The 15,065-nt window shown below is 37.5% G+C and overlaps 1 protein-coding gene across 1 annotated transcript in view; it reads right to left on the bottom strand.

The window, feature by feature from the left end:
• Nucleotides 1-15,065, bottom strand: part of POU6F2 (POU class 6 homeobox 2) — a gene marked incomplete at both ends in the record, with an annotated part of 331,543 nt that overhangs the window by 45,705 nt on the left and 270,773 nt on the right. Inside the window, one exon of the mRNA XM_082293405.1 lies at nucleotides 12,867-13,013. Within this exon, the coding sequence (XP_082149531.1) occupies nucleotides 12,867-13,013 (147 nt within the window). The remainder of the gene's footprint in view (nucleotides 1-12,866; nucleotides 13,014-15,065) is intronic.

A 15,065-nucleotide genomic window follows, 5' to 3' on the forward strand; every position in this document is an offset into this window, starting at 1 on the left:
AACAATGAACATAAACAACAACTGTTTTCAAATTCATGTGTCTACTTGACATCAAAGATAGGTGACTGTCTCCTACAGGTGTCTGTACCTGAACAATAGGTATGACAGCTGGGACATTTTGGTGCATCAGAGAAATGAGAGACATTCTCCTGGGTATAAATAGACTATCTAGGAGAGCAACATATGGATTTCAGCGTACAGAGTGGTGCACTCTAGTTGCTAATAATAATTGTAAGAGACTGTAAATACAAAACCCATACATCAGTGTCTGTACGATTAAAATTAAGAGATCTATAGTGCAGATTCCAAAAGGTGTTATTTAAATACCTAAAAATGGAAGCCACCTCCCAGCACTTTGGAGGGGTCTGTGGAGGTGATCATCAACATAATAGACATGTCCAATGTCTATCACAACACGCAGACCATGCCATCCTGTGGGAACATGTTGGGAAATATTTTCTCCGCAGTTCTACTAACAAACCTCAATTTTCTTGAACTTCTAATTACTTCATTCTGATCTCTTGTGCAGAGCTAGCAATAGTACCAGTCTACATAGTACCTGCTAGTAGTGAAAGGGTAGCGTGTTAACATCCGATATCTTTTAACTCTCATTTTGCAGTCATTCAATAGTACTTATATTTTTTGTGGGAAATCAAACCCCTAGAAAAATACGGACCTAGTTTTATTCCTCATATTAATATGGGGATTTAATTAATAGAAGGCAGACAGTTATGGCCTGTGCACAGTCATGATTACACACATCTAAAATTATGCTCGAGACAGATCTGAGCTGAAACAGAGCAGCACATCATCTTCCATGCCAAGATGAGAAGGTTTAGTTTATTTTCATTTGTCACCAGAATAAAGATTCAACTGACCCCAAAGACAGAATTATGACTCAAGGGGTAATTAAAATATTTATTATTTCATTTCCCTGTGGGTACTTGTATCTCTTCTGAGGAGATGAACACGGATTTCCAGGCAAGCATACATTCACCTAAGTATGTGTATACATGCACACATGCATGTGTTCACATCAGTGGGAAGCAATTCAGCTGAAAAGAATGTGGGTATCTGCTCTATTTGAACTGTTTTAGGATTTTGTCAGAATATGGCAATAAGACACAGAGGAAAGAACATTTTTCTGGATTGGCCATGGGATGCCTAAAGGAGTATTTTGCCATGTCCAAAATGGGACAAAAGACCTATGTTTAACTAACTGAATCCCAGATACAGAGTGAGGCGAAGAACAACTGTCAGGAGAAGAAAATGGTAGAGACAGGGGAAGTAGAACTGAAACTAGAGAGTTGAATACCTTGGAGTGTCTGAGGATGTGTCACTGACATTGGCACTAGATACCTGTTCACCTGTACTCTTGTTTCCACATGGGTTTATGCTTCCACTTATGGAAGAAACCAAAAGAGCAAAACCAGAACAAATGAGAACAAATTAAGGCTAATAGGAAGAATTGAGAAGGAAAGAAGAGGGAAATTTTAGCATGGCATGTGGTGCTGATTCCCCCTTAATGCTAGTACACTGCATGAGTCTGATATGTTTTTTCTTTGAGGCTGTGTATTTGTGCTATCAAATAAGACATATCTCAGCCAAATGAACAGCCCTCAAAGAAGGGAATGGATTAGGCCCCTGGAGATGATGACTAACAAGTTAAAATTACACTTCTTTTTCAGTTGGGCTGCAGTGACCTATTTATACAATTTCTTTCTTGCTAGCTAGCTAGCTTTTTTTAACATTACAAGGTGTACCTGGCCTCTCTCATCTCTCTCTAAACTGTCTCCCTTATGTCCTGATCACTCTCTGATCTATCTCTCTATCTGCTGGGTGAATGCTAATATGACATATCCAACCTCTAAAACAAACCATTTATTTTGAAACTTGGCTATGTCAGAGCATTTGATGCATCAAACATGAAAATGAATGTATATTTGGATATTGAGTACATCATGTCTTGATATTAAATTATCCCCTGAAAAGAAGACTGATTTTTAAACTGGCAGGATATATGTATTGCTTCCTTGAATCTCTATCACGAAGCTAGACATGACAGGAGTCTAGAAAAGGTTCTCTATGAAGGAGAAACAGAGTTGCTAAAGGGCCATGCGTGTTTTCTTTATATTAATAAATTAATCTTTGCGCTTAAGGAAAGAGATTCTGTCATTCTCTTCCATTATTATGTGACAATAATACATTAATCTTCTATGAGAGATACTTATCCTAGAGATAATATTTAATTAATGTGCAAAGAAGGAAGTTTAAGTGGAAAAGGTACTTTTAAAATCATATATATTTAATACACTGGCATAGATATTTCAAAGTCCTTTTTTCTTTTTGATATCTGGGCCATTTGCATACATACGCACTGAAGCCTACCACTGTCAACCTCTGAAAAAAATGACAAACTGAGATATACTTTGGGAAAAATAGATCAAGTGTCCATGCATGGTTAAGACTGTGATTTTTTTCTGCTTGAACTTTTGCTGTCACTGTTCACAGATCAACACATATGAGAAGATATAACAAAATTCTTTGCAATACTCTAGATTCAAATCAGAAGACAGAGAATCCTTCCTCTTAAAGGACATTCCAGTACAGTGTGCTATTTGGAAGCTTGTGGATCTACATGCAGAAGCTATGGGTCTGCATCTAGCTGGTTACTACTATGAATGCTGCATGAACATATTTCAGTGGTTAGGTTACTACCAAATGAATCAACCAAGTATTTCTGCAATTTTCTCCTCATTATGTGAACACTGCTTGGGGAAGACATATTTCTTCATTTTCAAATTCTTCAGAAGATATTGGTAAACTATCTGGACTCCTCATCCTTTCAGATTTCAAACAAATACTGATTGCACCGCAAACATGGGAATGCCAAATCTTTCCTCACCTGTATCTCTAAGACATACACATACAAATGTTGAGACTGTAGCTCAATAAGAGACAATGGCCTTCATTTATGCATGAAGACTTGTAACTTTTAAGAAATTCCAAACCTCACCAAAATAGCAGGAGCGCTCTATCAGTGAATCAAGGACCAAAAAGATTTAGCATTTGACATTAAATTGCACTTTTGACAGAGCGATCTGGCTTCTTTTCCCCTTTGCCCAAACAAGCACTTTTGGTTTTGTTTATTTTGATGATCAATGCCAATTGAGCAGATTGTAAAATTCTGACACTAGGATAAAGCACATATTATATACAGGATAATTTAGATAAAATCTAAATAAGACTAAGCACCATGTTACACAAAGAACAATGATCTGAGTTTTTTCAGAAATTATGAGGCACATTTAGAAAGACAACAAATTCTCAGACTTAGTCCACTATTGCCTCCGCTTTCCTACAGCCTCTCTATAATCCGCTGTGCATATTCCCTCATGTCATGGGTTAGCAAGCATAGTCCCGGAAGTTATGTTCTTGCAAAGGGGTGCTTACAGCTTCCTCTATGACCTCACAGAACCTATCAGCTGGCCAGTTTGAATATGGACAATTCTTTAAGCCACTTACAGTTGTGACTGCCTCTGTGATCCACACTTAAGAATAGAAAATCCTGAGGCAGAGTCTCTCTGTCTCATTTCTGGTGGCTGCGGGCCCCATGTGGGGGCCAGCGGGCCTGGCCCAGGCCCTGCTCGGGCCTGGCCCAGGCCAGGTGGGGCCATGGCCATCCTGGAGCCAATGGGCTCCGTTCCACCCGTGGATCCGCCCCTCCTCCCCCCAGCAGGGCTGTGGGCAGCCAGAGCGGCTCGGCTCTCCCCCCTCTCCAGTTTGGCCAAGATTCAGTTAAAAGCTGCACTGTTGTCCGGCAGAGATCATGTGACCGACAGTGATAAGCTTCATTCCAGCTGCAAGGCCTAGGTGAGATTAACCTTTTTAGTGCTGTGAAGAGCTGAAAACCTGAGGGAGAAGAAAGAGGAGATGCTTAAAGCTGAAATTCTGGTGTAAAGCTATGATATATCAGAGTACCCATTGTAAGTTCATGAAGGCATGGGGGGTGGAGCGTTCAACTTGTGAGCAAAAGCACCTGCGTGAAATAGGCAGATGCTGATGCAGCTGTAATTTCATGAGAAGTTTGAACAGGGAGGAGATGGAAGCGATGAGGACTTTTGCTCCAAATGGGAAAGGAGAAAACCTCAGTTCCTACAGATGCTCCCAGAGACAGTCCTAAAGATGAAGATGAGGAAGACCCTTTGCTCCCAGGGAAGGAGAAGGGCCTCTGTTCTTAGAGATGAAATGCTCCCAGAGATGGGTGAAGAGAACTTTTATTTCTGAACAGCTCAACCTTAAAATTGCACCCCAAAAAAACTTCAAGAGTGGACGCTCGAAAGCAGTTGTGGGAAAAGCTGCAAGTTGGGGAAGGGACTCACATGTGAGCAGAGAACCAACCCAGGCAGCTGTCTCATTGTGATACTGTTTTCATAGCATGGACAAGAGAGACTCCTCTTCCTAAATGGACTGAACAAGGTTATTATGGAAGTGGTAAACACACTGAACATATCAAGGGTTGTCTTTTTACATTGTCACTAGGAGAAGGGAGAAAGGTGCGGGGAGGAGAAGAGTTCTGAAGGTGTGGTATAATTTTTTTTTCTTCTTTTAGGTCTGTTAATAAACTTCTTTGCATTCTTTCAAGTTTGATGCCTGCTTTGCATTTCTCCTAATTCTTATCTCACAGAAGATAAGCAGTAATGAGTATTTTAGACCAAACCACTACACCTCATAAGAAGAAGTCCAAAATTAAGAGTACTCTTAGATTCCATTCTGATGCAAGTCTCATACAGGAGGATTTCCATCATCTCTGTTCAGACAATGATGTGGCCTCAAATTTTTCTCAGCTTTGTCAGCTCCTGAAGTGATGCAAATTCCCAAGCATGACATTTCCACTGTTTGGGAAACATCAGTAACATAGAAAGCCCTTTTCTTGGTACCACCTACATGCATCAACTCTCTCCACTGCTTTGCTTATGTCATCTTAAAGAATTTTCAATGTACTTAGGAAAATTTCGGTCTTTGCCTTCAAATTCTTCTGTGGTTTGCTTTCCAGGAATCTAAATGGCTAGCTAAAGCTTGTGGATGAAATTTATAATTACCAAATTCAGTCTTCCGGGATAACAACAGTCAAACTTTCTCTGTGCACAGCAAAGTTTGCTTTAAGGGGAAGGTCAAGGACTTGGAATGGATTCCAACAGCAGTTGAGGAACATTCATGGGTTTATCATCTTTGGCTTCACCACATTCTGCTGCAAAAGCTAATACATTTCTGTTGTCTGCCTTTCTCTGATGCAAATATAAGCAATATGCATTTCTAAGAAACCCCTTCATAAAGATTTTAAAATCCAAACAAAACCAAAACTTGAAGTCAAGCAAACAAAAAAATTTGCAACAAAGACAGACAAAGCTAAACGCCCTTATCAAACACGCGATGCGCTATTCTACAAAGTTTCTGCTGAGAGGAAGACCAATTTGTGACTATCACTAGTCATGTTTCTTAATGCTTTACTGGAAGGTGATAAGATATGATGATAAGGAGAGCAGTGTAAGAACCTCTGTAGAGCAGAAAGATTTCATTCACTGTGATGTATGTCACTGGTGATAACAACGAAAATTTTTCATGCTTATAACCACCTCATGCTAAAATGAACAGATTATAGGAGTGGTAGGTTCTTCTTTTTGTTATTGGTTAGCTTTCATGAAAATGGTATTACGGTTGAACTAGTAGTAAGTTCGGTTTTCTCCTCTTTGCAAAAGTGATTAAGAATGCAATGACAAAAGGACAGATATTTCCAGTACTTTTGACTTGAAATAATTAATGTGGAATAGTAACATTTTCAAAAGTGCCTAAATGCTTCAGGCTTTTACGGGTCTCTTCAAAGTAAGTATATTTACTCCACATAATATAGTGTGTTAGCAAGACCCCAGAGCTAATAACTAATGAACTAGATCCTGTGTCACCTTGTTGAGAAGCAGAATTAATTAGTCCAGCCATAATAGCATACTACCGAGAGTTTTGGCTTCATCAATCCGTGCTAGTACAGCACTGAGACATATAAATGAACTGTCTCTGGCAATTTGCTTGCAATGCTCTGTTACAGTGCATAGACATGCCTTCAAGCACTCAGACTCGTAACTCTGATTGAAGGAAACTCAGACTTTTACAGGTATGAAAGTTGCTTTTGAAAATAAGACTTGGGCACCTCTGAAAAGATCTATGTCCAAGACACAGTACCTTAGGCAGAAACCCAGGCAAGAGGCTACAGTCTGAAGTGTGAAGTTTAGTACCAAAAGTAAGATTTGCTACAAGTTAGATAAAAGAAATTTCAGTGGCTTTTCTGGATAGATGCGGATCATTTCCAAGCCTGATAGAAGTTTCATTACACAATTATCCTTTCCATTTTGCAGTGATCACTGCCTAAAATAGACAAAACAGGCTAGTCAGCTCTTGGTTTAAGTTAGACTCATTCTGCCTCAGTCCATTTCTGCTTCATGAAACTATCAATCTGCATGACCGAACAGCTTGGTCCATGCATTTTTACATTTATGCTACTGTGGATACAACTGATATTAGATAAATAATGCAGCAAAATAAAGACACAGTCAGCAAAAATATGTTAAAAGAATTATTTGTCTTTTGATTCAAATTCACATGGGAGGTAATTAGACAAACACCCTCCTTCATGTATAGCTGTGGGGAAGGAAACCAATGGAAAAAAAAATCTTCCCTTACAACTGATCTTTTTTCTTTTCCCTTTTCTTCCTGCAAACTGCAAAACCACATGTATTCAGCACAGTGAAATTTTGAGGGGGAAAATAGAGAGTCAGACTTCACCCAGCAGAAATTCAATATATTAATATGAAGGCCTGTCAAAACAGATTCTCCTGGTAAAGGGTTTTCCAAGGAATGTTCTTAAACGCTAGTATTATTAGACTGTTACAATCCTTCGCTCTATCTTCTCCCTCAAAATGTGTCCCTTTTAATTTTCCAGGCTTTTAATGAAATATCCTTAATATATGCCATTCTGATACCACCAGCTCAGATTTCTGTAGGTCTCAGGCCTAGGAAGATATTGTTAGCAGTCACTACTTAAGCAATTATTGTTAAGAATTTTATGAACATACAAATGTTGTGAGGGATAAAATATTAGCGGTTACCATGTATTAAAGCTGCATAGCTGAAAGAGATGTAGAAATGATAACAAGAAAGAGAAAAGTAAGTTAAGAGATAAGACTAATGGACACTGAACACCTGAAGAACAGTATGAATTGCACATATTCAGAAGGCCTCTAATAGTCTTACACATTATAGGATTTTGAGCCTCCTAGAACTTCTGGAAGAACTAAAAAACTGTGAACAACAAAAATCCCCCAACAAACAATCAACATCCTCCTTTAAAGTGTATGAGTGGTCACAACTTGCATTCCCAGTGGTAGCCACCAATTTTCTTGGCTAGTATTAAAAAGAAAACTAGGTCACATAGCAGTCTCTACACATTTCTTGGAGATGACTGCTAATTCCACAGTACTAACTCTGAACTTTAACCTGTGGATATTGAAAAGTTCTTACGTCTGTGGTTCTAGAGAATTGAAAGACTTAGAAGCAACTTTGTGTATACATACTCATTTGCTACCATAGCATACTCTACCAGAAAGAAAAAGGAGGAAAAATTGTGGAGTTGAACAAGACACACAGCAAAAAAACCCCCCAAAAGCCAAAAAAACCAAACAAAAAACCCCCAAACACCAACAACCCCTCCCCACCCCCCTGCCCTGCAATGTATTAATCTCTTTGGTTTTATCTATGCACAAAATTATACTGTTGTCACTAAATACATACTAAAGGGATTTAACAGAAATGGTTTAAATCCCTGTAAAGGTATAATTTCAGTATTAGAATATCTTATTTTTATTTACCTGAAACAAAACTGAAACAAAAAGCTAATAACTAATTAACTAATAAATGCAGGCTTTCCACTATTTTTTTTCTCACCTGTTTAACTAACCTACATTAAAATCTGCCTTAGATTTTAAAAGAGATTTTCTTTTGGAATGGGGATAGCCCCAACTGAACATCATCAGAATAGAAAGAAAATGCTAAAACACCTCTTTCCACACCATTTTATAATTACCTCACTCTCCAAAAGAAGGTAATGGTGTTGTCTATGGGAACAAAGAGGTCCTAGTACTGTGGCCTATTGTATATTTTCCAGATTGTGGCCTTGGCCATTTAAACTTAGACAAGACAGCTGTTCTGCTTAGAATCATAAACTTAGTTTGCAAATAACTGTTCTCACTTCAGAAAAAATGTAGTTACAGAAAACAGTGAAAATAATAGTACCTACAGGTACACATGTAATATTTGAGAAGACCGAAATTTCCTTCACCATAAAAGATACTTTAGCACTTTCCAAGCCTGTCCAAAATGAGGACAACGTTATTTTTAAAAATCCTATCCCTGTTGTTATTGCACATGACATATTACATTGTACTGTACAGTGTGTGGTGATGAGAAATTCCCTGCTTATTTAATTGTGATCCTTCAATGAATTTGAAAGGGAGCACTTTATTTCCATTTCTTTAATTTACTAGTTCTTTAGCTGATGATTTTATTAACTCTTGTATTTGAGAACTGATGCTTAACAAAAAAAGGAGAGGAAAAAAAGGCCTTTGGCAGTATTGTGAAGGCCTGGAACTGAATAATGCACTTTAATAATGAGGAATAGAGCTATGGCTTTTGCTGATGGCTGTGACCGGCTCTGTGACCTGATTATGTCGCAGAGTGTCAGCAGCTGAGACACTACAAAAGGGAGTGCATCCCATCAAATCTATCTCCATTGTAATCACTTGCACTGCTGAGAGGCTTGTTAGGAGCAGGGAATCCATCAGGCCTCATTAGCACCGTTTACCATCAAGAAGCTCAAAGAGCAAATGTGTACCCTCTCATCAGAATAATGAGAACCAAAGTACTCCTATTATCTAACTGGATCAACAATGCCTCTCTCTCCGTTTAGTTTCCTGAGCTACTTGTGGACTACAGCACTCAAAAATTAGTTATTTTTTTGTTAAGTACCACGGTGGACCTGTGCGTAAGATTTTTCTTATACAGAAGGTTTTCATGTCTAAAGACCAAGGCATGGGCACAAGGAAGCCCAAGTTCCTTCAGGGGCATTCTTAGGTTATAATGAAGCCATCTCAATTAATTCACTGTTCAATTAAAGTGTGGACAATACAATTACACTATACATACTTAGATTTTCCTTTTAATCTCCCAGGAAACAGACTATTGCCCTCTTTATCCATAAGGCAGTTTATTATGCCAACCCTTATCATGCTACCCTTTTCTTTTATGACAAAATTTTATTTTGCAACTGCTGAATTAAGTAGTATTTTTCTCTTGTTAGACAACTCCCATCTTTCCAAAAGAGAAACTAAACTTGCTCAGTACCCACAGTTAAAATGTATTTGATCCTGCTGAAGTCAAGAGACATATATGAATGCAACTGATGATAATTAAGAAACCATATTCATCAACCTTGCTTTCATATTTCTGGGGCTCATTTCCTTACAAATATCATGAAAACAGCCAAAGCACACATTTCACATGCTTAATAAACATAGTAAAACCAACACAAAACTCCTGACTTTTTCTTTCATTTGCAAAACCAGCATAAAAAAGAGATATATTGGGTTGTTAAACCTCTGAAGAATCCAAGGGCAGCAATGGCACTAGGGTCCTACTGTAAGGGCAGGCTGAAGCTAAATAGGTAGACAGCCTCTCTTTGAAATCTACTGACAGGGTGCAATCTGGCAAACCTGCTGCCCTGGCCTTTAAATTTAAGATATGAAAGCCCAGTGCTGCAAACACTTCCGGGAAAGTGCTGAGGGCAGACAGAATGTAAGCAGTGTTACATGGGCCAATAGCTCTTCATAATATGCCTCTGAAAATGAAAATTTGATTTAGAGTCCTCTACCTGTACTATATCAAATTAATCAGGTGAACTAATCATATTATTTCAAGGGATTAGAGCTCTTGGCTAGGTCATGGGAAGCTCTGCTACTACAGTTCATATTGCCATCCAAAGCAAAAGAAGAAAAATAAATTAACATGCCATAACTGTGAGTTCAATAATTAAATAAATAACAAATATATTATAAAAATTATTGTTAATATATATGATTTTGTTATTGCAATTGTAAGAACTCCAAGACTATTGGGAATTAAGGCCATGCCATATGTCATTTAAAGGATCATTTCCCTTAAATTTGCCCTAGGATCTTGGATTTGACCTGTAGCTTAATGTCTCCAGGGATTACTGATCACCATATATTTAGCTAGACAGATGGACATTTACAAGCCCTGAATTTCTGTAACAGAAACAGCATGTAATTACAAAGATTGCACATACAAACATTCTAGTAATTCATCCAGCTTCATATTTTCAGGAGTGAGTTTTGGGTATCATGCTTGTGATTCCTTGAAAGAGGCAATTTTCAAAGGGCAAATTCTTAACATATGGTGCAAATCTGGCTCTTTAATGACCAAGAACATTATTCAGAAATGGAGCATTTCAAATTACTTTTCATTTATGCTCCCAATTTTGAAGAAACATCTTTTGGTTCTTGGTTAGGCGCTATAATTCCATTAATTTGAAAAGAATGTAATTTAATTTATGGATTGTTGTTAAATTACACTAAATATTCCTGTTTTAAGACAGTTAGCCTAAGAAGTGGACTCTAAGTAATATGAGTTTATGCTGAATATTATAAAACTGTGTGTTATATTACATGCTTACTATCAATATTTATCTGTATTGTGGCAAGTTCTGCAATACTGATTATAAACTAAGGAACATTTACAAAAACAAGTAATAAAAAGACAACCCTTATTTAAATGAGCTAGGAAGATAGCTAGATGCTGCAATCTTATCCAACAGTTGAGAAAATTCTTCCTTTCTTTTCTCTTTCTCTGCAACCTGTGGAATTATTGGACTTTACATTATGTCTGGAATAAACAAGACTCAGCCTGAGGGAAACTTTCATTCAGCAATATCTTCATAATAGTATTTTTTTAAAGATACAGTGAATGGTCACACATAGATTATGTTTTCTGTGGAGAACATGTAAAGGAAAAACTATAAAACAATTAGCCTATATTTAAAACTTCAGCTCTTACGATGAACATCTTTGGTGTCAAGTGCCTCATGAGTGCCGACTGTGAACCATTTCTGGAGCACAGAGGAGATAAAAACAAGCAGGCTTCTAGGTTAGAGCTGATCTGACTATGAGTTATAGGTATTATAACCAACTTTTCTTCCAAACCAATACCCCATCCCTCCAGAAATCTTAATAGGCTTTTGAGAGCCTCCATTTAAAACTGGCTGCATAAAATGATCCTTTGATGAAAAGGGATTGAAACAAGGGTTAAAGTAGACATTGAAAGGTTATGGTAGAGGGCACATTGTTCATACAATCCTCCTTTAATATGTGTGGTGTGCACTTGCGATAAGATGATTCATTAGATAAGGCCTCACTTTGACAAGCTCCATCGTTCAACCCTTGGGGTAGTGATGGAACAATTCTGCACCCGCCCAGTAAATATAACAAGGTCAGCATTTTTTTTTCCTGGGACTTGGATGGTGATAGTGAAGCTCAGGAAGCATCTTTGTTTATGTGTCCTGTTAAAAAACCCAGGGGGGGTCCTATAAAGTGGTGACTTTTATTTTTTAATGGGCCAAAATAAAAAAAATCTCACTCTTGTTCCAGTTAGGTAAAGCAAAATTACCGGGAGAAAAGCAGCTCTTCCTTTTTTTTCTCCTCACTGGTAAACAGTAAGAGTAGAAACTAAACTTTAGATTCACATATCATCCAAGCTGAATCATTTCAATAAATGTTTTTCAGGGCCTAACATCCAAATAAACACTGTGGATATCACCATATGCCCAATTTGTAGCATTTAGAATAATGACATTCAAATTACTCAGTTACCAGTTATATTGACAGATTTGTTGCAGAGAAACAAGACATTGTGTTACTTTTAGTCCTAATAAATGCAATAAAGAATGACAGTGGTCACAATCTGAAAGGCACTTAAATATGCTGTATCAAAGGAATTATTTTTACATATATGGATTCAGATGCATATCTTTCTGCATCATACTAAGACTGAAACTGAAATAGTTTGAACAAATAAAGAGCTCCAAAATGTAGGTAATGCACAATCTCTCTCTTAGATAGACTAACTCTAAAGCAATGTTCAAGTTTCTGTTTGTAAAATTTTCTTTAAACCAAAATAATCTCCCAAATTTGCATTTAAAAGCTGGCATATTCATTGCAAATTGTTTAACATAGTTAATAAACAAATGCATAAGCCACCCAGATAAATCCGCCCTCGATACTTCATTACAATTTGTTTTCTTTTACTTAAAACATTTAATGCCTTTTAAGAAATTAAGTAATACAGAAATGCCAGAGAAATGCAAAAAAGTGAAGCACAGTACCACTTCAGTAAAGGTGTGTGTTATTAGGCATATGTAAGTGGAAGAAGAGAGCTGGTATGCTTGTTAAGAATCACAGGGTTGCTGGACTTTTAAAATACCATGGTATTGCACTACTGCGATATTTTTAAAGGACTGAAACAAAATAAAACAAGCCCTTAGCATTTTCTAGCTTGAAAACTCTTTCTAAGAGTGCCTAACTTCCTCCTGTTTCTCAGACTTTCCATTTCTTACCTTGTCTGGGAAATCAATATTTATTTATCTTCAACATGTGCACTTTTAAATTGCTGTCATACAAGCGGAACTCATTTTTGTCCCAAGATCAGCCTGCCATCAGAATTCACTGTTTGCTCCATCTTCTACTCACCTGTCCTTGTGCATTAGTGACGAGCTGGCCTGTCACCCCCTGAAGACTGGAGAGGGCGTTTCCAAAGGCTTGGGAGTTTGCTATTGAGCCCATGGCTGCTGCTGCTGCAGCTGCTGCTGCTTGACTTGCTAGTGGACTATTAACCAGCTGAAAAAAGAGAAATAAAATATCATGATAACACCCATTATAAACATATAATGCTAACTGGATAATATAAAAGTGATAGCACAGTAATGTTTATGTTATTTTAATGTTTTTTATCCACTGAATTGCACGTAAAAAAATGTCTGCTCCTCCAAGAGCTCAAGTTTTGAGAGGTTCTTACTTCTGGGGCTTTGAAAATGAATAGTTTTAAAAAAGGAAGAGGAAACTCCATGTTAATGTCGAAGAATAAAATTCTCTTTTTTAACCCTACCTTCTCTCCCCTTTTCTTTTTTTTAAATCGAGTTATGCTTGATGTGTTTCTTTAGGCTCAGTGTGCTAATGCCACAGGTGTAGCAGCCTAGTACTGCTGTAAATAGCAATCAGTGACAGATTAGCACCTGATGTGACTGGGAGTGGAATGTTTACTTGGGGATATTCAGAACAGAGACTATTTCACTGATGACCCCAAACCCAAGAAAAATCTGCAAATCCTTTCAGTTTTTGTCATTAAACAATTGGTCTCAATATCTAAATAAATTACAATACTCAACCTTACTCAACCTTGTAAGTAAGGTCAGTTGATATCAACTAAAATTTCAAAATTCATTTGCAAAGTACAATACTAAGCACTATGCGCCTTCTCAAATGTGAATGATTAGTTCCAGGACTCATAAATTTTCAGGAAATAAATTGTACTGCCTGCTTTAGTCAACTCTACCTAAGTGCTTGATAGAAAGCATAGAGCACGGTCATGGCTTTCACCTTAGGAGACTAGGGGAATCCCACAGAGGAACACTCCTATCAAGTCTTGTGATTATCAAGCATATGAAATGTGTGTTCCTCTGTCAGAATCAAAAGTCATCTTGGACATGGCTTTTCCACTGGATTATTGTGAAGTTTCTATTTTCTTATCTTTTTCTGAGAAAGGACAAACTTTGAACCAAGCACACAGGGATGACAGTGTAAAAAAAAAAACGCTGGGAACCATCACCACTAGGACAGTTGTCTTCAGAGCAATCAAACTGAGTTCAAGAGGCTGAAAATACATTTTAGAGTGGCTTTGCTTCCTAAGAATCATTGCTTTATAGCAGAACTTGCAAAATACACATTAGCAGGGTAGAGCAGCCAGAAGTTTGAGGGACAAAACAGTCTAGGGACATTTTTTCTTAGACTGACATGAAAATGCTAGAGCTATCTGAGTAAAGCTTTATGTTTGAGCTGATATTAGTAGGAGTTCTAAGTCCTTAGATGATGAGTAAGTTATCAATCCTTTAGAAATGGAGACTCAGAAGCAGCAGTAAGGAATGTACTCCATAGACAGGCTCTGCTTCAAAATAGGTTATAAAAAATTAATCAGTGATTAGTAGATGTTTTAAGCATGTTACAGATATGAGTAGTGTGTATGTTATAGACGTTTAGAAGCCCATCAATAGAAGATGTCTGATATGGTTATAATCTATGCTTATAAGAAACCTACTTGTCTGTTAGACATTGCAAAACCTACAATTGATTGGTCATACATTAAAACATCTATTAATCATTCATTAGCCCCTCATGAAGTATTTATAAATGCAACCTTGATATAAAGTGTTGCTTAAAGGGGTGCCTTGAGCACATCCAATCCCTCTAGAAATTGTAAAGTAAATAACTAAATAAAGATTAGTAGCAATGCCAGACAGAAAAAAATGACATTGTTTGGAGGAAATATTTTGATTTGGGAAAAATTGTTATATGAATCTCTAAAAGCGCTTCGCAGCACCCCATGGCAAGAAAATCAAGCAGGAATAAAAGACAAAAGGGGAAAACTGCAATGCATGCTTGATTAGCAGTTCTTACGAGCTAAGCTGTGAAGAGAACTGGACCAGCACAATAAGCAAGGCAAAGCTCAGTCCCTGAATGCAAGACTACAAGAAATTCCACTGACTGCACAAAGGTGTGAGTGCAAAGGTAGCTGATGCACTCTTCAGTGATTTGGGTGGTGCCTGAGCATGGCAGTGTAATGCCAGAGAACAATATACATAAACTGGTTGGTTTTCTGTTCAAAACCGTGACATT

Source organism: Coloeus monedula (genome assembly GCF_965178545.1).
Source record: "Coloeus monedula genome assembly, chromosome: 1".
Taxonomy (NCBI): domain Eukaryota; kingdom Metazoa; phylum Chordata; class Aves; order Passeriformes; family Corvidae; genus Coloeus; species Coloeus monedula.